Source organism: Lemur catta, chromosome 3 (assembly GCF_020740605.2).
Source record: "Lemur catta isolate mLemCat1 chromosome 3, mLemCat1.pri, whole genome shotgun sequence".
Taxonomy (NCBI): Eukaryota; Metazoa; Chordata; class Mammalia; order Primates; family Lemuridae; genus Lemur; species Lemur catta.
The window spans coordinates 96,549,116-96,574,160 of record NC_059130.1 but is presented as its reverse complement, the minus strand read 5'-3'; the positions used below and the strand labels follow the sequence as shown (position 1 = coordinate 96,574,160).

At 35.9% G+C, this 25,045-nt stretch overlaps 1 protein-coding gene and 1 pseudogene across 10 annotated transcripts in view; both read right to left on the bottom strand.

The window, feature by feature from the left end:
- SCMH1 (Scm polycomb group protein homolog 1) overlaps positions 1–25,045 on the bottom strand; it is a 166,352-nt gene that overhangs the window by 70,461 nt on the left and 70,846 nt on the right. For all 10 annotated transcript variants that reach the window (XM_045548100.1, XM_045548095.1, XM_045548092.1 and 7 more), the window contains 3 exons: positions 22,501–22,735; positions 6,315–6,403; positions 1,426–1,669 (listed from right to left, as the gene is read on the bottom strand). In XM_045548100.1, the coding sequence (XP_045404056.1) occupies positions 1,426–1,669; positions 6,315–6,403; positions 22,501–22,735 (568 nt within the window). The remainder of the gene's footprint in view (positions 1–1,425; positions 1,670–6,314; positions 6,404–22,500; positions 22,736–25,045) is intronic.
- On the bottom strand, positions 14,826–16,035 carry LOC123635681 (annotated as a pseudogene).

Genomic DNA, 25,045 nt, shown 5'->3' with positions numbered 1-25,045 from the left:
GACAAATTTCCTGAAAAGAAATTCTATCTAAAGAAGTTCTCCTTCCACACGTACACACACAAAAAACTTTGGGGGATGATAGGTATGTTCATTATTTTGATTGTGGTAATGGTTTCATGGATGTATATATATATGTAAAAACTTTTCAAACTGCACACTTTAAACGTATGCCATTTATTTTATGTCACATATACTGCAATAAAGATATTAAACAAAAAACTCCTTTTACAACCACACTTTTACTGTCCCTGTCCTAGCATACTTTATTTCTTCGGGAGAAATTATCTTATTTCTATCTATAAAAATTATTTATCTGAAATTACCTTATTTCTTGATTTAAATGTTTACTATCTGCTTCACCCCACTAGAATGAAAATGCAAGTGCCATGAGGGCAGGACCATTGTTCATCTTTGTCACTGCTGTATCCTCAGCTTGGCTTACAATTAGGTGTTCAAGAAATATTTGGGTAACTGAATAAATTCAATAGAGGTTTAGAAGAAGATTCTTGGACAATAGGATGGGTGACTTTCCATTCCCTCAGACTCACCAGTACTTTTTAGACTTAAGAGGATGAGATTGTCATTTTCTTTACTAAAAGCAGCTATCTCAAAATCTCCACCATCATCAGAAGAATCATTTATTATTCATTTAGTCTATGGCACTATTCTAGAACTTTATATATACTCTCCCATTGGTAATGGTTAGTTTTATAATAATAATATAATAATGATAATATAGCATATAATAATCATATAGTATAATATACTAATATGTTTTGCACTTGCTATTTGCCAGATGTAAGCATTTTACTCACGTAATCTCATTTATTCCTCACAATAACTTTATGAAGTAGGTTTTCTTTTACAGATGTGGAATTTGAGATTTAGAGAGGTGAATTAACTGCCCAAAGCCACACAGCTGATAAAAGGCAGAGATGGAACTTAAACCTACATTTATATTACTTCAAAGCCCATGCTTTTTCCTTTCTGCTACAGTGCTTTGCAAGTATTTTTAAAACATAATGTTACTCCAGTTCATATACAAAGCCCCTACAGTAAGAGGAAGATGTGTGCCTTGGTAATGAAGCTACTCAAACTTTTAAATGGGTTAGGGACAAAAGTAAGAGAGATGAAAAGCTAGTTGCCTGAAAATAAACCAGGATACTTAGAGCAAGGAATTTTTACTTTATCCCAAATTCCATGTGTAATTTCATTTGACACTTAATTCTTACTGTTTCTGATTACTTTTGGTAATCAGAGGTCTACTCTCTGGTAGAACTTAGCTTTTACCTAAGCTGCTAGCCCCTGCTTCTCCCCTGCCTACTAGTAAAGTTTACTGGTGAAGATATACTGACCACGATAGACCTGGGTAATCTCCCTCATCATCTGGGTCCTAGTTTCAAGAGCCTGTAGATGGGCCTTTACCTTTGGTGCCAGGAGGCTGCAGGTTGTCTCCAGTCAAGGAACACCAGCCCACAGGGAAGATGTCCCGGGAGTCGAAGCGGCACCAGTAGTCAAAGGCCCCTCGCCACCCATCAAAAGTGACAAGCACCTCTGAGCCCCGAACCTCCCCAATAGTGGCAGGGCAAATGAAATGAGGGTTCTTCCTGTCCACAGCTTCTAGCTTCATTCCCATTTTGAAGAAGTTGTGGGAAGGCGATGGTGGCTCCTAGATGAGAAACAGAAATACACAGACCTAGACACAAAGAGAGGCTACGTGTGCCAACAGATTGCTATCTCATCTGGATGATTAAAGAGTGACCGCTATATAAGATTTATTTAATATATGGAGATTTAATCTTTCTTTCACATTCATTTCAAAGTACACCAAAGTATTATGTTATTAATTCTAACATTCTGACATCTTTGCTTCAGATTTTTTTTTAAAATAAAAGGTAACAGATAAAGCTGAATTTCCCTTTCTGCCCTTCCCCTATTCCATTCCTCTTCTACCTATCACAGAATAATTACCCATGCATGTTTTTATACTTTACTATATATGTACACACCATTTGCCTGCTTTTAAATTTTATATAAATGGTATTATACTACACATATCATTCTACAACTTGCATTTTTTGGTTCACCATTATGCTTTTGAAAATTACCCATGTTGATGAATTTAATTCCACTTCATTTTAACTCCTAACAGTATTCCATTATATGTACATATTACAATGTATTCATTCTCTTTTAATGGATATATATAGTTGTTTCCAATTGTTTACTATTTAAAAAGAGTTTTAATGACCATTCTTACAATTTTTTTGTACACATACAGGAGAGTTTCTTTAGGATATACATCTAAGAGTAGAACTGCTAGGTTATAGGGTAGATATATACATCTTCTCCTTTATGAAATTTGTTAAATTGCCCTCCAAAGGGGTTTTAACACTGTACACTCTTACCAGAACTGTGGCAAGTTCTTGGGTGCTGATGTGTTGCACAGATCAAGTTTCAAAAAGTTTGTTGTACATTCTGTTTTGTTCCCTTAGTCTTACTGTTTGATCCTGTATCAATAACACTGTCTTATTAAATGGATATCTGGTAAGAAAAATCCACCCAGTTTGTCATTCTTCAATATTGTTTTGGCTATTCATTCTCCTTTACTTTTCATATGAATTTTAATCAGCTTTTCAAGTTTCATAGAAAAACCCTATTAGGATTTTGACTGGAATTGCAATGAATTTATAGATTAATATGGAAGGAAATAACCTTTGTTATGTATGATATTGAGCCTTCTCACCCATAAATATGATAATCTTTTCCATTTGTTAATATTTCTTTAATGCAGATTTCTTCTTTAACATATTGACTGCCACACCAGAAAAAAAATTTTCCTGGGAGCCACGGTGTTTTATTATGAAAATAGAATAAAAATGTCAAAACCAAAACGATCCTAATTTAATGAAAAAAAATTTTTTTATTGTTTTCTGTTCATGAGTTATATGCAACTTGAAAAATAGTTCTTGTGGCTCTCACAGTGAAGAGACATGTGAGTTACATATGCTTCACGATGCTCCAGGCTCAAAACTAGTGTGAGTTAAATATAACTCATATGACAGTTAATGTTTTAATATAGAATTTTAGATTTCCACTATAAATATGCTTTTTTGCTAACATTTTTTCTAGGCAAATTATAATACTATAGCTATCATAAATGGCATTTAAAAATTTTTATTTTCAAACTATTTGTTGTTGTTAAACAGGAATAAAGTGATTTTCAAAAATAGGAATGAAGTGATCGAGAGATTTGATACTGATGCCTACGCTGATTGATATACCAATTTCTGTCTGCTTGATCTATCAATTATTAAAAGATATATATTAAAATATCCCCTAGTGAACTGTGGGTTTTCCAATTTTGCCATGTAATTTTGACAAATTTTGCTTTAAATACTTCCAGATTGTTTTTTAGACACATGTACATTTATAACTGTTTTATCTTCTTGGTTAACTGTGTATTTTTTAATCATTAGATAGTGACTTCAATACTGTTTAGCATCAAAGTCTCCTTTGCCTGATTTTGATATAGTTTACACCAGCTTTATTTTGATAAGTTTGCCCAATATATTTTTTATATTCTTTTACATTCAACATTTTTATGTCATTATGTTCAAGCAGTATTTCTTGTAAACAGCATATACCTAGATTTAAAAAAAATCTGATCCATGTATTACTAAACTGATGAGTTTAAGCTAATTTCATGTGATAATTGATGTATGTGAATTTATTACAACTATCTCATTGTCTACCTTTCTATTTAACTTGATTTTTCAAGGTTCTTTTTTCTCCTTTTCAATCAACTGAGTCTTCTTCCCTTTTCCCCCTTCCATTTCAGCAGTTAAATATCCTATTTATAGCCTTTTGGTGAATCCCCTTAGGGTTTTAACTGAACAGCTGACATAACAAAGTCTAAAACCCATCTTTATCTCTAGTCCCAAACAATAGAACTACTCCTGAGTTACACAGGTATTAGACAATTTAGTTCTACATTGTTATACTGCCAGTTAATCCCTTTTTAAATTATACTTGGTTTATACAGTAATCAGCAATGCTTGATTAGCTTTATCCACATGTTAACCAATCTCCTTCCTCACCATTACTTCTTGTATCTCATTCTTATTTTCTGATTCAATTAATTTCTTTCTGAAATATATTCTTCAGTTCTTTCAGTGGATATGCTAGTACCTACTTGTATTGGTTTGTTTGAAATGTTTGATTTTACCTTCATTCCAAGATAACAGTATAACTAGATATAGAATTACAGGCATGATTCTTTTCTCTCAGTACTTTGAAAATATTATTCTATTATTATGGCTTGTCTTGCTGCTGTCAAGAAATGTGCTATCAGCCTAACTGTAATCCCTTTAAGAGTATTTGGTTTGATTATATGTTCAGATATTTTCTTTTGAGTTTAGTTTCCTATAGTTATAGCATGATGTTTTAACGTATGTATTTGTTTTTATTACATACTCTGGAAAATTCTTAATTATCTTTTCAAATATTCTCTATTTTCTATTCTTTCTAGTTAATCTTTCTGGATTTCATGTTCAGTACATACTGGACTTCTTAATATAATTTTCCTTGTTTCTTCCTTTTAATATATTCTCTGTCTTTAATCTCTCTGTGCTGCAATCTGGGGAAATTCCTTACACATCTTTCAGTTAATTCTTCTTTATGTCTAAGCTACATGTACATTTACCTATTAATTTTTAATTTCAATGGTTTGAAATCTCCAGAAATTTCACTTCTAGATGTTCAGTTTAGTCTTTTTTCAAATTTGCCTTTTTAAAAATAGCATTTTGTACTTTTCTCTTTTAATTCCTTAGTCATTTTCAAATATGTAATTTTTAATCCCTATCTGATATTTTAATTATCTGAAAGTCCTTGAGGTTATGTTACTGTTTGTTGTGTCTATCTGACATGTTTCATCATGTCAGATTTGTTTTGAGAGTGTTTTGCAATTCCAGATTAAGTACACATCTTCAGTGGTACTTCACTTTTGGGATTTCTTTGACATCAAACCCTCTAAAGAGATTTTATGTTTTCTTCTTCCAGGCACCCAGAAGTATCTCCATACAATTCTGGAGTTCCCAGGGAACACAGGAACCATAACTGAACTACAAGGAGGAAAGCAATATTTTATCAGAGGAGATGACCCCATTTCCACCCCTGCCCAGAGCCCAGCAGAGACTCTTCCTCATCAATGTAATAATCTTTCACTAAACGGTGAACACTTGAGGGATCTGATCTGGTTTTTATGTAGCAGTCTCAGGTCCATTTCCCTGCCTTGCATGGGCCACCCAAGGCCTCATCTATGTCTTACTGTGGCTATATAAACATAAGATTCTTGGAAAGCAGGACTGGCTAAACCCCTTAAGGTAGATGCAGGTTCAGCACATACATTTAACACTCTTGATTTTCCTTCTACATTTTTGGCTTTTGGACATTTTTCTTATTTTCTGGTAAGTAAGCTCAGCAAAGCATTGAGAAGAGTATTTGTTGGTTTTTTCTCCCCCTTGGCATTTTGTAGTAAAAATGTTTTTAGTTGCCTAGTATACTATATTTGGAGAACGAGTATGCTGTCAGGGTTTAGACTTAACTAGCAGCATAGGCAAACCTAATTCAGTTCCCCTTTGCAGTGACTCTTACCATATCAGAGAATTCAACTGATAGCAGACTGACTGCCTCACCCTTTGAGAAACAAGAGAGCAAATTCAGGTTTTGGATCCCTATTCTGCCACTTACTAGCCATGTGATCTTGAGCTAGTTCCTTATTCAAAAGTATATGTTTCCTTAACTATTAAACAGAAATAATAATTCTTAGTTCATAAAGTTAGCTGTGGGTACTATATGAGATAGTATATATAAAGTTGCAAGCGTATTACAGGCACTCAAAAAATAGTCTCCTTCCTTTCTCTCTGTTTAGAACATACACTCTACAGAACTCCAAGCTTTATAATAAGAATAGCTTCTTTAGATTCGTGTTATATTTTATATATTCTACTAATAACAAATTTTAACTTTTTAACCCTGTGAGGTAGAGTCCCACTTTACAGATGAGGTCAAAAGGACACTATTATTGGCAGGTAGGACCAAAAAACCAGGAGTCCTACCTCATAGCCTAATGCATTCCTCCAGGGATAACTGCTGCTTCATATGAGGTACTAAAAAATCCAATTGAACTACTTTCTGAGAAGGCATCCTCAGGCCATAAATATAATGCAGACATCAAAGGCTCAGTAATTAGAGGAATTTAAGTATTTGACCTCAAGTAGCTTGGAGTTAGTGATATCTGAGGGATAGCATACCTTGTGGAAAATCCTGATGGGAGCCATCTCTGCTCCATTTAGCGTCTTCAAAAGGAACATGGGCCAAGAAGAGGCATTCAGCCGAAATCCTGCAGCAAACATAATGGGCAACAGATTAAAAATATATTTCAAAAGGGAATGGTGATTCAAGTTCTGCCTCTGGAATCTAGCTATTCCCATGCTGTGATAGTCACGGAATCACAGACTGTTAGGAAAAGACTTAAAGGTTAAACAGAAAAAATGCCTCATTAGACAGATGAGGCAAATGAGGCACATAAGAGTGAATGCAACTTGTCCAAGGCAATGCTGCAAACTCAATAGTGAGATAAAGTTTCCAAATCAAGTTTCCTGACTCCAAGACAAGTATATAACAGATTATATTAATGCATCATAATGCCTAGAAAACTTTCCTTGAAAAATCCAAAATATCTCCAAAATGTGAGATAGGATTAACTATTTCTTAGAAATGATCTCCAGTGGTCACCAACCTTTTTGGTACCAGGGACCCAGGGACAGGTTTCATGAAAGACAATTTTTCCATAGACTGGGGGTGGAGGAGGTGGATCTCAGGTGGTGACATGCCGCTGCTCACCTCCTGCTCTGTGGCACCTCTCCCCGTTTCCTAAATTTCATGGAAGACAATTTTTCCAGGATGGGGGTCAGGGTGTGGGTGGCAGAGCTCTGCGGCCTGGCCCCTGACAGGCTGTGGACTGGTACCAACCTTCCCAAGGTCAAGAGATTTCTTGGGATAGCTTACCCATGTCAACAATGGTGATAGCAATGTGGACATTCCTGTCATGTAATCTAAAACTGCCACCACTTACTTTGTGTTTATCTAGCTCTTTTTCCCTTTTGGGGAAAATAAAACAAAAAACCCAACTCCATGTGATTTGGAGCCAATCACATGGCCCTACCTCCCTGGCCATGGGGTTAAAAATAATGCCATTTAAGAGCACCGGATTCCCATAGACCAAGGGTGTGTATGTATGTATATATGTCCCAAATTGGGCCAATTGTTTTCTGATGTGCTGTTGATGTCAGAGGAGAAAATCTTTCTTCCTCTGAGAACATGGCTATAAGGATGCTTGTAGATTGGGCACTACCACATGGGGAGCATAGCTGAGAATAAAGCCAAGATAGAGCAAGGGATGGAGAGATGTGATAGGGTTTAAAACTCTGTATTCAGACACATTCAACACCAGACAAATGCTTGGACTTCTTCGTTATATGAGTCAATAATTCATGCCTCCTCCTTTTCCCTCTTCCTAACCTGGTTTGAGCTGGGTTTTTGACTGCTACTCGTCCTTTGACTATGACTGAGGAAAAAAAAAAAAAATTAACTGTCTCCAGAAATTCAGGCCTGGTGTGCATGTGGGAAAACAATTCTCCTCAGGTCAGAGAAGGGCTAAAGCAAAACAAACACAGGGCAGCTTTGCCATGAACGGTTTGGTACATCTATGAAGAAGGTAAATCAAGGCACAACTGTTCTACAGAAGTGGTTTCTATACCTTGGTAAACAAAAGGAATAGGGAGCCATGGCTCTATAAGCAGAAAATTCAAGTTTCATGTCTTTAGTTCCCAGTGACTAGAGTACCCAGCCATGTAATCCCCAATTCCATTTTTGAGGAAGGGATTACTGAGGGTCTTCTATCTCATCTGGAACTTAAGGACAAAAAATCCTCTCAGCTCTGGGAATCCTTATGGTATTACTATTAGTATAACAGCTAATATGTATTGGATGCTTTTCTTAATATTTGAAATAATACCATGAAGTAGGCACTATTGTTATCTCTAGTTTACTGTGATGAAATGGAAACTCAGAGAAGTAGCTTGTCCAGGGTCATACTAATAAGTGGTGGAGACAGATTTCAATATATTGTGATTGTATGCCAGACCTCATGGTTCTTTACTGTTTCATTACCTTCTAGCAAGCTTCTTTAAGAGTAGAGGGGCAAAACAGAAATGTTAAGAACCCAAGGAATTGCTAAGATACTTTATTTCCCAACCCCCAAGGTGATGTGGGACTCTTCCCCCTCCAAATTCAGGAGTATCCACAATTTGTCTCAATATTCTTGGGGAGTCATAGATAGCAAAGAACTTTAACATTGAAAGGTACCTCAAAGGCCATCTAGTCCAAAGATTTTATATTACAGATGACAAAACTGAAGCCTAGAGAGGCTAAGAAATTTGTTTGTGGTCACACAAGCTAATTTTACAGAGTCAGGCTGGAGCCCCAGGAATTCTTATCTGGTTCTCTTTCACTACACTATACTGCCTCCCAAAGTTAATGTTTATTATGTGCACATTATGTGCCAGGCTCCATGTGCTAAGTACTTTAAGTGGATTATCTCATTTAATCACTACTACAAGTCTAGTCACTATCTACAAATTAGATACTAGAAAAGTAGCACTGTTTCTGGAGCCGGACAGCCTGGATCAAATCCAGCTCTGCCACTTAACAGGTGTGTAACTTTTGGCAAATTATAAAACCTCTCTCTAGCTTCAGCTTCCTCAAAATAAAGTGGGATAAGAATAGAAACTACCTCAATGGGTTGTTCTAAAGATTAAACAGGTTAATACACACAAAAAGATTTAAAACACTCCCTAGCATATAGTGTTAGATAAATGTTGGCTATTATTTTTATAATTATAGATGAAAAGATTGAGGCTTACAGAAATTAAGTAAAATATCCAAAGTTAGTAAGCCAGTAAGTAGTTGAGCCAGGATATGAACCGAACTACTCTGTCTCCAAGCCTTCATTACTAATCATCATATTAATATGATGATACTTCAGATACTTCATCACTCAGTCCTACCGTACCAGCTCTTGGTAAGAACAGTTGGGGTCATAAACTTGTGAAAGAGGGAAGAGAAAGAGAATAAAAATAATAATTTGAGGATCTCCTCAAATTAAGCAATGACGTGGGGTGCTTGCAAGGAAAGGGACAGGTGGGTAAAAAATCCTAATCTCTGAATGCACAGCACCTCAGTGCTCAGTCATTGGTTCTTTCTTCTTCTCGGTCCCTACTCTCTTCCTGTCAAATGATGACTGCCAATCTAGAGCTCTGGCCCAAACCTCTGCCCTTAGTTTCATGCTCATATATCCAACCGCCTTATTCTATAACTCTACTTGGATGTCTAAAAGATCTCACAATGAGTAAGTGTAAAATAGAACTCTTGATTTTATTATTTCTTCCAAACCTCTTATTTTCTCCAGTCATCCCATCTCAGTTAATGGTACCACCTATTAAACCTAGGTGTGCTTGGACCAAAAAGCATAGAAGTCATCCTTGAATCTCCCCTTCCCATCACCCCCCAAATCCAATTAATCAGCAAGTATTGATGGCTTGTCCAAACAATATATCCTAAATCGAACCATTTTCCACCATCTCCACTACTATATGACCCCAATCTAAGCCACAGTAAAAGCTTCCCTAGACTATGGCAACAGCATTCTAGTTGGACTCCCTACTTCTACTTTTACCTCCCTACTGTCTGGTCTCTATGCAGTAGCCAGACTAATATGTTTATATTTTTTAAAATATAAAACGTATCACATCACTCTTATGCTTAAGTCTCACAACACAAAACAAATGTAAACTCTTTACTCATGTTTACAAAGCTTAAATGATCTGGAACTTGCTTACTCCTCATTACTCATCTTATAACACCCCTCTCCCCCCTCCACTCACTAGTATTTCCGTTCCTCAAACACACCAAGCTGTTTCCCTCTGCCTCAAACACCCTTTCCTCAAATCTTTACAGTTAGTTCTTCGCTTAAATATCACCTTCCCAGAGAGTGGTTCCTAAACTACTCTACCTTAAATAGCCCCCTAAATCTATCCTGCTTCCTTCTTATTTATTCCTAGCCCTTATCACTATCTTTTTTAATTTTAGTGTATCTATCTTCTCTGACTGGAATATAAGATCCATGACAGTTTTATTGAATTAAGGAACAACTACCATTTATTAAATAAGCATCAAGAATTGATGGATGCTTTATCATGTTATTCCATTTAATCCTTACAAAAACCCTGTGTGGCAGAGTTTATTAACAATCTTGCAGGTAAGGCAACTGAAACTAAGGGTTAAAACTCAAGGTAAAGCAACTTACCAGAGGCCACACAATTAAGGTAATGAGTGGCTAACCAAATAATACAAGTCAGATCTCCTTTAACTCCAAACACAGGCTGCAAGTGCTCTGTGTTTACCTAGGATTTATTTTTAAAATATTCATAAGGAACAAGTTCTAAGGAGTTTCCAGGTGCTCCCAAGACTGTGGGACCACTGAATAAGTTAGGGTCCAGCTATTTAAGGTGGCAGTTACAACCTGATGAAGCTCTGGATTTAAGTGCAGAGCAGCAGGTCTATAAGCTAATCACAGTTCACGCCCTCTGGCGGCAGGAAACAGAACAGCATTCACACCAGGTGCCCACATGCTGAGGGCCCCATGCCCCTACTGGCCATTGCCCTACATAACATAATAGCTCCAAGCTTTGTGGAGATATTAGACTCTACTGATGTCAATATGATTCCAGTATGATACTCCAACTCATTCTGTTCCCAGAAGAGCTTTACATATAAATATATGCCACTGACTCACTGTATAACCTTGGACAACTCACTTCCCTTTCTGTTTCTACGTATCAGATGAAGACATTGAACTAAAGTAGTGTTTCCAAACTTCGGTTTGGTTGGACTATTTAAATTTCACACCAAGAGTGAAAGAAATGAGAAGTAGAACTGGAAGAGAGGCTCTTCCCTGAGGAAGAGACTACCCAGCCTAATGGTATTTGGGAAGAATTCTTAGGATTCCTTTTAGTTCTGACATGACTCTAACACTACTTCCCTGCTACACCCTCATACACACACACAAATATGAGTTAATTCAGATTAATTTAATTGGGGGTGGGGGTTTTGAGTAATCTTAAAGATAGGTAAAGGTATAGATGTGGACAAGTATAGATAGTTGGTTCTGGCATTAACCAGTGCCAGGAGCTTTGCTGCAGTGAAGAGAGTTCAGTAAACATTTTAAAAAGTATCTTCATAAAATAAGCATTTAAGCCATCAAGGTAAAGTCATTTCTCCTTAAAATTTTATTTTGTTTATTTTTTTCCCCCACAAATTTCTATATAGTTCACAATTCTGTAACCAGGAGATAAGATATACATCTTTTTAAACCCACCTTTCCACTGACTCTGGAGGCTACTTGGCAAATGAGAAGACTGATAAGTGACAGGAACATCCAAAGGATTCCTTTCAAGTCAATGTATATACTAGAGCATGTGAACAACTTTGCAGAGCAAGCAGTTCATACAGGGATCCTGACACACTTGACTAGGGGCCTTGCTAGAGGCCAGCTTCTGCTCTAGACCAGCAAGTCTCAAACTTGGACATTGGGATCCCCTGGGAACACTAAAGAATACATCAGTTTCACTCCCAGAAATTCTGATTTAACTGATCTAGGGTAAGGCCTAGACAGTGAAAAATTTAAGAGCTCCCTAGGTGATTCTAACAGGCATCAAGTTTGAGAACTTGAGAGGGCTCCAGACAGCCCTCTTTAGAAGAAAGAATCACAGTATTGAGTAGAATCAGTCAGTAATAACAGGGAGCTGTGAGGAAAAGACTGGCAGCTTTGAGATAACTTAAACTGAGGAGAATCAACCTACCTTGCTACCTTTTTTCCCTGGAGGACTCCTCCACAAGGGAGTAATCTCCTTTACAAGAATACACACACGCACGCACAAACACACACACTATACAAGATTTTAATGGAGAAGAATGGTCTTCTAGAGGAATGCTTCCCAAATATAGACCAATTGTGTTAGAATATAGGGAAAGCCACTTTGCCATGCAGAATCCCAAGCCCTATTACCCAGAGATTCTGATTCAGCAACTCTAGGGAGAAGTCCAAAGGCCTGGGGAACATGAACACACACACATATATATACAATCATATATATATATAATTTTATTTTAAAAACTTCATTTTGAAAAATTGTAAGCCTAGAAAAAAGTAGCAAAAACAATAAAATGAACAACTATGTACCCTGCGCCTAGATTCAACAACTATTAACATTTTGCCACATTTGCTTTCCATCTATCTACACATATTTTTCCCACTTAATATGTGAAAGTTGGAGACATCATGACACTTCATCTCTAAATACATCAGTATATTTGAACATGGACATTTTCCTACAAAACTATAATTATCACACCCAAAGAATTTAATTAGAAGCATTCTCAATTATTCCCAAAATGTTCTTTATAGCTGTTTGATTTTTCAAAAAACACAGGATCCAATCAAGAATCTCATATTGCATTTGGTTGTCATGTTTCTTTAGTTTCCTTTAATCTAATATGATCCTATTGCCTTTTGTTTGTGTTTCATGACACTGACATTTTTACAGAGTCTGGGTTAGCTGTTTTGTAGAATGTTCCATGATTTGAATTTCTTTCTGATTGTTCCTCATGATTACCTTCATGCTAAAATTTTGATAAAAATACTACACACGCTATGTTGAGTACTTCTTATTGCACTGCTTCAAGAAGCACATAATGTCAGTTTATCCCATTACTGATGGTACTAAATTTGATTGCTTATTAATGGGTGACTGACAGATTTCTTCATTATAATTTCCCTTTGTAATTAATAGGTAATCAATGGAGAGAAACTTTGAGACTATGTGAATATCCCATTCCCCAATATATTTTTTTTCCCATATGATCCTTCAAGGTGATGGACCCAATGTTTTTTCACCCAATGGTTTTAGCATTTATTGGTTACTCTTGCCTGAATCAATTAAAACAGTAGTTGGAAAATAGTGATATTTCTCTCATTTCTTCTATATTTATTATCTGACATTCTGTAAAGGAGACTTCTCCCCATCAACTTAAAAAATTATTTTTTGTGCACCACATGGACCCATGGATGCTATTACTCTTTCTTTAATTTTTATACTTTTTCACACTCATATTGTTCCAATTTTGGCTAGTCAGAGCCCCTTCAAGCTGCTCCTGTGTCCTTTTGATATGTCCCAATCCTTCTTTGAGACTTCTTTGATTTCTGGCATAAGGTGTTCCAGATTCACCTTACATTTTTTCTTCTGCTCAGCCTTGGAATCAGCCATTTCTCCAAGGAGCCATGATTCTTTTTAGTGGAGAATGAGATTTAGAAACCAAAATCAAGGTGTACTCATTGCTAATGAAGTGTAATTGCTTCTAGGTTCTCTTGACAGAGCATAAAAAAATATATATACATTTACATACATACATAAATGTATATTACATGAATATGATGCATACATATAAAGTCAAGAGTTCATACAAATACTCTCTATTTCAAATCCAGTACTGCAGGGTTCTTCCTCATCTTCCCCATCCCACACTGGTATGTTATTTACTCATTTGTTCTATTTTCAATACATGCAAAATAGTTTCAGATTATTATACCAAAACCACTAACATTATTAAGTCTGAGTTTCTTTGTAGTTCCATTTTTTTCTTTAGAATATGCCACATTAAGAATGTATTGTGAAGGTTCTTTAGTCCAGAATTATTTGATTACTTTTTTCAGTGTGGTTATGATCTCATTTGATACACAGTTCAGTTTGCTTCTAATCAATTTTAGGGTTTGCTTTGTTCATCTTTTTTTAGTTTAATTTTATTAGGTAAACCATTTACGTAATTCAAAAGTCAAAAGAATATAAAATGGTATTCTCAAAAGCCTCACTCTCATCCCTGAACCTTCTGTCTTATTCCAAGACACACCCAATAAGTGACCTTTTTCATATTTTCTGGCTTGACAGTCCTGTATTTCTTTTTCCAAAAATAAGTTAAAAATATATAATTTCATGTATACCATATATGTAGATATGTGTATGCACACATTTCCCCTTCTCATTCTCATAAATTAGCATATTATATATACCTTTTGCAACTTTCTTTGTTCACATTAATGATATATCTGTATCAGTTTATAGAGATCTTCCTCATTCTATTTTATGGCTGAATGGTACTTCATTGTGTGACTATACTATATTACATTAAATCAATCTCTTAATAATGTTGCAAAAAATAAATATGTGCATGTTGCTTTATTTTTGTGAAACTGTATCATCAAATTCACATTCTTATAAGTGGGATCACCGGGTCAAATGATAAATACATATGAAGTTTTTCTCAGATATTCCCTCCCTAATGTGGATTGTACCATTTTGCTGTCCCCAGCAAAGAATGAGAGTTCTTGTTTCCCCACAAGCTTGCTGTGTCCCTAAGCCTCTGAATTTTTGTCAATCTGGCAAGTGAGGAAAAATATCCCAGTGTGGCTTTAATCTGAATTTATTTTATTATGTGTGAAGTATATTTTTATGTTTGAGGACCATTTGAACATCTGTGAACTGTCTGTTACTGTTGTAAGTCCATTTTTCTATAGATTTTTGAATTTAAAAAATTTTCAATTTATGAGTTTTGCTTATAAATTAGAGAGATTAATCTTTCATCTGTGCTATATGTTGCAAATATTTTCTCTCAATTTACCTTTTTTTCTGACTACACACTATTTATTATCAAATTAACGAATTTTTCAGAGTCCAAAACTTTCTGTGAGCAGCCCCCCTGGCCTGGATGGAGATCCAGCTTCTTAAACCTCAAACTCAAATTCAAAGTACTGTGAATCAAAGTAATAGATGTGGTCATAACCAACCGTCTTCTCCACCGCTGCTGTAGCTCTTGCCATCAAGATGGATGGCAACACTGTTGATAGGTCCAAAGTGACCCTTGACTCTTCCAAACTCTTCTTCAGAAGCCAAATGGAAGAACCTGGCCTCAAACTTGCCAATCTGGTGGAGGTTATGGCTACATCCATGGCTTTCTGACTGCCACCCAGCACCACATGGTCATAGCTTGGGGAGAGGGCAGCTGAGTTGATGGGATGTTCTGTCCAGAAAGTCTTCTGATGTTTGAGGACTGCTGAGTCAGAGCTTGGCTGTGTTGTCCTTGGATGTGGTGTCATACACGGTCATGTCCCTGCATAAATGGATGTCACTGATCTGCCGGTAGTGCTCCTTAGCATTCACCAATACCTCTCCAGACTTGGCACTATACTGGCTGAGCTCTCCACTCTCATAGCTGCAATGATGCATTCCTCCAGGGTCTCCAAATGGCACTGGCGATCTTGGAGTCATTGCAAGGGATCTTCATGTAGGGCTCGTTGTCAATCTGGCCTGGATCCCACCGGTCAAAGAAGCTCACAAAGCACTGGTAGCCCATGTGCTTGTCCATGAAGAACATGATGATGTTGTCCACCACAGTCAAAACTGCAGGTGAATTGGTCTTGAGTAGGGCCAGCTGCTTCCAGGGTCCTTGGCCACAATGAACAGGAGGTCTCTTTCACAGTTACACTTAATCTGCACAATGGACCACTCATGGCCCTCCCTGCAGCAGGACTGGCATCACCCTGGCGATGACACTAGGAGAGTGGCAATGTGAGTCCCAATTTATCTTTTAACTTTGTCTGGAGGCTTCTTTCCCCCCTAAAAATGTTTTCTTTCTAATATTTGGATAGTTAAATTTATCAGTATTTCTAGATTTGGAGTCATATTTAGAAAGGCTTTCCCCACCCCTGAGTTTATAAAGGAATTTGTGATTTTGGTCCTACTGCTTATATGGTTATATTTTTTACATTTTGATTTCAAATCCATCTACAGATTATTCTGATATATGCTGATATATGGATTCAAATGTATCTTTTCCCAAATGGCCACCAAATTATAAGTGGGATCACTGGGTCAAATGGTGAATGCATATATAGTTTTTCTCAGATCATAAGTATATATGTTCACATCATGAGTATATATGTTCACAAGTCTCTGATGATCTTTTATATTTCTGTTGTATCAGTTGTAATGTCTTCTTTTTCACTTCTGATTCGGTTTATTTGGTTCTTCTCTCTTCTCGGTTAGTCTAGCAAGTGGTTTATCAATTTTATTTTTTCAAAGAAGCAACTTTTTGTTTTGTTGATTCTTTGTATTGTTTTTTTGGTCTCTATTTCATTTAGTAGATCAAAGATCTGCTCCAATCTTTGTTACTTCTTTCTTCTGCTAACTTTGGGTTTGGTTTGTTCTTGTTTTTCTTGTTCCTTGAGGTGCAATGTTAGGTTATAAATTTCTGATCTTTCTATTTTTTTGATGTAGGAATTTAATGCTATAAACTTCCTTCTTAGCAATGGTTTTGATATATAATACAAGTCTTGGTATGTTGTTTTCATTTTCATTCCTTTCTTCTTTTCTTTTCATTTTTTTTGGACACAGGGTCTCGCTCTATTGCTAGGGCTACAGTACAGTGATGTCATCATAGCTCAATGCAACCTCAAACTCCTGGGCTCAAGTGATCCTCCTGCCTCAGCCTCCCAAGTAGCTGGTATTACAGGTGTGTACCACCATGCCAGGTTACTTTTTCTATTTTTTGTAGAGTTAGGGACTTGCTATGTTGCTCAGGTTAGTCCTGAACTCCTGGCCTCAAGTGATCCTCCTGCCTCAGCCTCCCAAAGTGCTAGGATTATAGGCGTGAGCCAAAATTTTTAAACTTCTATCTTAATTTTCTTGTGGACCCTGTGATCATTCAGGGGCATTTTGTTTAATTTCCAGGTATTTGCATAGTTTTTGAAGGTTCTCTTGGCATTTATTTCTAGCATTATTCTATTGTGATATGAGAAGATACTTCATATGATTTTGATTTTTTAAAATTTGTTAAGAATCTGTTTTGTGGCCTAACATGTGGTCTATCTTGGAGAATGTTCTATGTGCTGGTGAAAAGAATCTTTATCTGCAGTTGTTGGTAGAATGTTCTATAAATGTCTGTTAAGTCCATTTGGTTTAAAGTCCAATGTCTCCTTATTATTTTTCTGTCTTGATCTTTCTAGTGCCGTGAGTGGAATGTTGAAGTCCTCCTCTGTTATTGTATTGCTGTATATCTCTTTTCTTTAGGTCTAGTAATATTGTTTTGTGAATCTGGGAGCTCTGGTGATGGGTGCATATATATTTGGCATTCTTACATCTCCTTACTGAACTGATCCATTTATCATTAGATAATAATTAGTCCTCCCCCCCCTTTTTTGTTTTACTGGTTTTGACTTAAAGTCTGTTTTAGCTAAGTGTAGCTACTCCTGCTGGCTTTTTGTTTCCATTTGTGTGGAATATCTTTTTCCACCTCTTTACTTTGAGTCTTTGTGTGTCTTTACAGGTAAGGTGAGTTTCTAATAAGCAGCACACAGTTTGATCACATTTTTTAAATCTACTCTGCCCATCTATACCTTTTAAGTGGGGCAAGTAATCCATCTATATTCAAGGTTAATATTGATATATGAGGCTTATTCCTGTCATATTGTGAATTGTTTTCTAGTTTTATAAATTCTTTGTTTCTTTTTTTCTTTGTGGTTTGATGAAATTCAATTAAGTTGCTGTCTGATTCCTTTCTCTTCCTTCTTTATGTGATTGTTTTAAAAGTCTTGGAGTTTTCTGTTTTTGTATGTTTCATCAACCTTTTGTTTCCAAGTTTAAGACTCCTTCGAGCATTTCCTGTAGGGCTAGCCTAGTAGTGACGAATTCTTTTTGTGTTTGGTTGTCTGAGAAAGACTGCATTTCTCCTTCATTTATAAAGCTTGTTCTGGCAGGATATGAAATTCCTGGCTCACAGTTTTTTTTTCTTTCAGCACTTTGAAAATGTTTCCCATTCTCTTCTGGCCTGCAAGGTTTCTGATAAGAAGTCCATTGTTAGTCTGATGGGGTTTCCTTTATAGGTGGCTAGATGCTTTTCTCATGCTAATTTTAAAATTATTTCTTTCACTTTGATTTTATACATTCTGAATATAACATGCTGTGGTGAATTCTTCTTTGCAATGTAATTGGCTGGGATAGCTGGGCCTCCTGTATCTGGATGTTGAGCTCTCTTGATAGACTTGGGAAGTTTTATTTCCTTAAATTGGTTTTCTAAACTTTTTGATCTCTCTTCCCCCTCAGGAATACCAATAATTTATAACTGCAGTTGCTTTATGTAGTCCTAGATGTCTTGAAGGCTTTGTTCATCCTTTTTCTTGATTTTTGTCTGACTGGATTATTTTGAAGACCTGTCTTCAAGTTCTGAAATTCTTTCTTCTGCTTTGTTTAGTCTATTATTGAAGCTTTCAAATGTATTTTCCTTATTGAGTTTTTCAATTCCAGAATTTGTGTTTTTCTTTCTTTCTTTTTTCTTTTTTGGTAAGATATCTATTTGGAAAATTTCTTATCCATATCTTGAATTGACTTTCTGATTTCTTTCACTGGTTTTCAGATTTCTCAGTGAGCTTCTTTAAAATCAATACTTTGAATTTTTTATCTGGCATTTCAAGTTTTTGTTGATTAGGATCTGTTGCTAGACAATTGTGGTCCTTTAGTGGTGTCATATTTCCTTGCTTTTTCATGTTTCCTGGGTCCTTCTGTCATATGCACATCTGGTATAGTAGTCACTTCTTCCGACATTTTGAAATTGTTTTCATATGAGAGAATTTTTTCCTAAAGATTTACATATGTTGTTGTTGAGTAGGACAAGTTGGCTTTGATTGTGGGTGCCTGTGTAGTGTGATCTTTATATGGTTTCTTCAGCAGTACGCATGGTCAGTGCTAACTGATTTCCTGGCTTAGGGTATGGTTATTAGTTGAGGTTGTGAAGTTTTTCTAGGGACTTGGATACCAACTGCACTAGTCTTTGTGCCCTGGTGGTGGCAGCAGTGGGCTGAATGTGCCTGTTTTTAGACCCTAGAGCAGCACTGGTGTTGGTGGGTGCCAGAGGACCAGTTCTTGGACCTCCAGGTGCCTTGCTTAGAAGTTAGTAGTGGGAACAGTGAGCTCAGTGTGTGGGCAGATTTTCAGGCCCCTGGGCAGTTGGTGTGATGTGGGTGATGGCAGTAGCAGTGGTGGAACAATCCACTGGGCCCAAATGGTCTGTGTTGGTATTGCTGGTAGCTGTGATACGTTGGGCATGTTAGTCTCCAGTCCCATAGGCACCCAAAGCAGGGGTATGGTCCTAAGTGTGCTTAGGAGAGCCTGGTCTTCTCTGTACCTCTTCATCTGGGTGGCAGCCACAGCCACATTGCCTTAAACTCAGAGGGCACAGCTCTGTTAAACTCTCAAAATGATACCAGCTGTGGGCCTGTGACCAGAGAGGGCAGGGCCCTGCTTAGTTGAGTAGCAGCCAGGATTTTGATAGGGATTGTGTTGAATCTATAGATCAATTTGGGGAGTATTGTTATCAGCTATGCAATTTGCAAATATTTTCTCCTAGTCTATGGCTTGTATTTTAATTCTCTTACCAGTGTCTTTTGAAGAGCGGAAATTCTTAATTTTGACCAAGTCCATTCTGTAATTTTTTTTTCTTTTTTATAAATCATGCTTTTGATCAGGTGTTCTAAAGTTTTCTTTATATAAGTTTCTCATATTTGTTAGTTTCCCCCGCCCTTTGGATGCTATCATAAATAGGAGTTTCTCTTCCATTATATCTTTTATCAGGTTATTTTAAACCACTGAGTAGAATGCTGGCTTTAGTACTGAGGTGGAAACATTATTTTTTTCAAGTTAAGGATGTACTCACTTTCTAGTTTGTTGATTTTTTTTTTTTTTGCCCGAAAGTGTGTTGAATTTTGTCAAAGTTCATATGATTTTCTTCCTTAGTTATATTAACATGTTCAATTCTGTTAACGATTTTTCTGAAATCTTTTCATTTCCAGAAAAAAAACCCCAACCTACTAAATCTTGATGAACTATTGTTTTAAATATGTTAAATTTTATTTATGATTTTTGTAATAATATTCATACATGAGTTTGTGTTGTGTGTGAGGTGTGTGTGTGTATAAACCAGGTTTAGGTATCAAAGTTCTATATGCCTCATAAAAAGAATTTACATGTTTTCTACTTTTCCTATGATCTAGAACCATACTGTCTAGTACAATAGCCACCAGCCACATAAGGCCTTTTAACTTGAAGTTACACTTAAAAAAAATTAAAAATTCAGTTCCTTAGTCACAGTAGCCCCTTCAAGTACTCACTGAATAGCCATATGTGGCTGGTGACAACCACACTGAATAGTACAGATGTAAAATATTTCTGTCATCAAAGTAAGTTCTGCTGGGTATTGCTGAACTACTACAACTCAAGCAGTACTGAGATTAACTGGTTCTTAAGGTTTCATAGATTTCCCTGTGAAATAATCTGCATACAGTGCAGTTCATTGAAAACTTTTATATGTTTTCTATGTATTTGTTTAAACACTGTAATGCTACTGGGGTCGAATTTGACAAATAGTATTTTCCCATTTCACCTAGCTTTTCAAACTTATTTGAAGAGTTATTTTCCCTTTGCCATTTTTTTATTCTCTATATTTGTGTTTACTCCATTTTTTTTATTATGCTGATGGTTTATCTATTTCATTGATTTTTTTTCTACTAAAGGACCAGTACTTTGATTTATTGCTTCCCTGTGTTCTACCTCATTAATTTATCATTTTTCTTCTTCCTTTGTATTTACTCTGCGATTTTTTTGCTTTGTGATTCTTTTTCTAGCTTTTTGAGTTAGAAATTTAAATACTTAACTCCTTAAAACATTCTTTCATTTATGTTTTGTCTATGGCTGCTTTCGCATTATGAAAATAAAGCTGAGAAGTTGCAACAGAGAATATATGGTCTGCAAGCCTAAAATTTTTACTATTTGACCCATTAAGAAAATCTGTCAACCCCCAATCTAGACCATGAGCACCAGTGGCTGCTACGTTATAAAATAAGACACAACCAGACCATATATGCTTCATTAAATACCACCACCTATGAAAAATTCTTATGAAAAAATTGACCCTGAGTCTGATCAAGTCTCTAGATCTAGCTACCAATTTCTAGGAACTAGAGGACAAAGAAACATGTTTAATGGCATCTAAGGGATACAATCAGCAAAATATAACTGTGGGAAGTCTTAAAGATAAATGACTTGGGTATTTCAACAAGTAAATTGCAAGGAAAAAAATGAGAAAGGAGAAAAACCAACAGACCGAAAGAGATTTAAGGGACATAACCAACTACAATGTGTGGATCTTATTTAGATCCTTATTCAAAGAAAATGTTGAGGGAGGCCAGGAAAACAAAGACAGAGGCAGAAACAAACAATTGGGAAAATATAAACACTGATTATCCTTGCCTATGAGACAGACATACTAAATATTTAATATTTCATGATAAAATGATACTATGCTTAGTAATTGGGCAGGAGGGGGACAGGGAGAAGTACAGATAAAATTAGATTGACTATGTGTTGGTAATTATCAGCAATGAAGGATACATGGGCACTTACTGTGCTTTTTTTTTTTTGCTTTTGTATATGTTTGGAAGTTTACATAGTAAGTATCTTCTTTAAATGGGAGAAAATGTTAACAAGCACCTGGGGAGCTCTTTCAAATGATATATGCTCTCTAACCCTCAATTAATCTAGCACAGCTTCATGAGGAGAATATAGTCCAAAGGCTATGTAACTCATCTCTATCTCTCATTGAGACTCACTGCAATAGTGATTGACAGTGACTAAGATGGGCTAAATCCCTTGGGTACATTAAGGCAAAAAAGAAAAAAAAAGTGAATCTGATCTGGAAAAGAAAAATCTAGTGAGGTTATTAAGTAAAATAATGAATTTTATTTAATAATAGATTCAAAGTGAGAAAATTCTAAGGATCAAGTGAGAATTTGTGGGAAAGAGATAGGAGACCCTTAAAACAGTCATTCTTTCTACTGGGAATTTTTTTCCTCACTCTTTGTCATTATTAGAGGATTTCGTGAAAACTTTATGGTTTTTGTGATAGGTTAAGTGGCAAGACCTCCTTCCATTCTTTCTCTCAGGTAAATGGACACTGACAAAGAAGAACAAAAGGTGTGATTTCCTGTTAGAAAAAGAAAGAGTTTGGGAGAAGTCTGGATATCATAAGCTAACATAGAGATGAAGATATACAAATTTTGTAGCTTTTTTCATTTTGGGTGTGCCTTTCTGTGGGCCCTTTTTTTGATATATAAAAGAAGGGATAAGCAGGGGACTCTAGGCTTTCCCATAATAATAGAATGGTCAAGTTTTGGAAGCTAACTAATTGGCTAGGGAGTGCTTGGGTCTACTTACTCACCCAGTGGGGGCTGCAGCATACCCCCATTCTTTTCACAGTTCCCAATAGGCTGGATTTCAGCTGAGTCAACTAGCCGCCAGAAGTCATTCTTGTTGTCACTGCCATCAAGGCGCAGGCGAAGGCGGGCACCTGTCAGTCCAACTACTGTGGCAATACAGGTGGATGTGGTGTTCCTGGGGTCCTGTGCTTCCAATTTCATGCTGATCTTGAACTCGTTGCTTGGAGGTGTGTAGGACTGAGGAGAACAAGCCATGGAAATTAGGCAGACTAAAACATAAAAATTTATGTTTTGAAATCAAATTAGTTATACCTAGGTTAGGGACAACCACTCTGAACTACTCCCTAATAATCAGGATAGGTTTCATGCAAAAGAAATGCTGAAAAATAAGATGAAGGGGAAAAAAGTACCTTCCACAGAAGTATGAAATAGATCCATACCAGTAAAAAAAGGACAAGGGTGTCTTGTATAGTTCAGTTACCTCAATGCTTTCTACCCTATTTTTTCCAACTCCCTCTCCCTCTGGGTATAACATTTTCTTTTCAGGAACACTAAAACCTATTAAACTATCATAACCTTAGTGTCTTTTCATGGAACATTTATGTATATTGGTCTGTATATTCACCACACAGACTAACTACTGGGAATTGATTTTTTCTCATTTTGACAATAACTTATAAATTAATTCATATAATTGATATACAACAAACTACACTTTAGTAAGTCTTAACATATGTATACACCATATGCCACCACATACCCCCATGAAAGAATCACCACAATCAAAATAACGAACACAGCTATCACCCTCAAGTTGTCACGTGCTCCTTCTTCTGGCCTCCTAAGAAACCCCATGCCCAGGCAACCATTGATCTACTTTCTATCACTGTAGATTGGTTTGCATTTTCTATTAACAGTTTCAGATGGAATCACAGAGGATGTACTCTTTTTTGTCTAGCTTCTTTCTACTCAGCATAACTATTCTGATATTCATCTATATTGTTGAATGTATTAATAATTCATTTTTATTGCTGAGTAGTACATCATATTGATGGACATTTGGTTTGTTTCCAGTTTTTGGTGATTATAAATAAGCTGTTGTAAATACTATGCACAAATCTTTGTATGAAAACAAACTTTCTTTTCTCTTGCAAAAATATCTAAGAGTGGAATGTCTGGATCATATAGTAGATATATGTTTAACTTACAAACCAGAAAATTAATCCTCTTAAAGTATATAATTCAATAATTTTTAGTATATCTTTGGAATATTCTCTATATTCAGTATATCACACAGAGTGGTGTAAACATCATTCCTATCTAATTTTATAACATTTCCATCATCCCCCCAAAATAAACCTATAACCCTTAGGAGTCACTCCCTATTCCCCTCTTCAGCCAGTTCCTAGAAATCATTAATGTACTATCTGTTTTTATGGATTTGCCTATTCTGGGCATTTCATATAGATGGAATTATATAATATGTGGCCAATATGTGAATGGCTTCCTTCACTTAGCATAATATTTTCAAGGTTCACCTACGTCATAGCATTTATCAGTACTTTATTTCTTTTCATTGTGAATATTCCATTGTATGGATATACTACATTTTGCTTATTCATAATCAGTTGATGGACATTTCGGTTGCTTCCTCTTTTTGTTTATTATGAATAATGATGTGATGAACATTTATGATATATTTTTGTGTGGACATGTTTTCTATTGCTCTTGGGTATATACTTACAAGTGGGATTGCTGGGTCATGTGGTAACTGTATGTTTATCATTTTCAGTAACCTCTGAACTGTTTTATAAAGTAGCTACAGAATTTCATAATACCACCAATGTATGAGGGTTCTAATATCTCTACATCTTCACGAACACTTGCAATTGTCTGCCTCTTTTATGTTAAGAGTCATCTAGTGGATGTGAAGTAAATCTCATTACAATTTTAATTAGCATTTCTCTAATAAGTAATGATGCTGAGTATCTTTTATGTACTTACTGATCATCTGTATATATTTGGAGAAACATCTATTCAAATTAATTGCCCATTTATATAATAAATTATGTTGTCTTTTTATTGATGAGTTATATGAGTTCTTTATATATTGTGGATACAAGTCCCTTACCAGATACATGATTTGCCAATATTTTCTCCCATTGTATGGGTTGTCTTTTCACTTTATTGATGTCCTCAGGAACACAAAATGTTTTAATTTTGATGTTCAATTTATCTATTTTTTTCTTTTGTTACTTGCGCTGTTGGTACCATATGTAAGAAACCATTATCTAATCTAAGGTGATGAAGATTTCCTCCTGTGTTTTCTTCTAAGAGATTTACAGTTTTACCTCTTACATTTAGGTCTATGATCCACTTCTAGTTAATTTTTGTATGTGGTAGAGAGGAAAGGTGCAACTTCATTATTTTGCATATGACTATCAAGTTGTTCCTAGTTCTTGAAAATTCCATTGAATTGCCCTGGCACCCTTGTCAGAAATCAATTGATGGGTTAATTTCTAGACTATCAATTCTAATCCATTAATC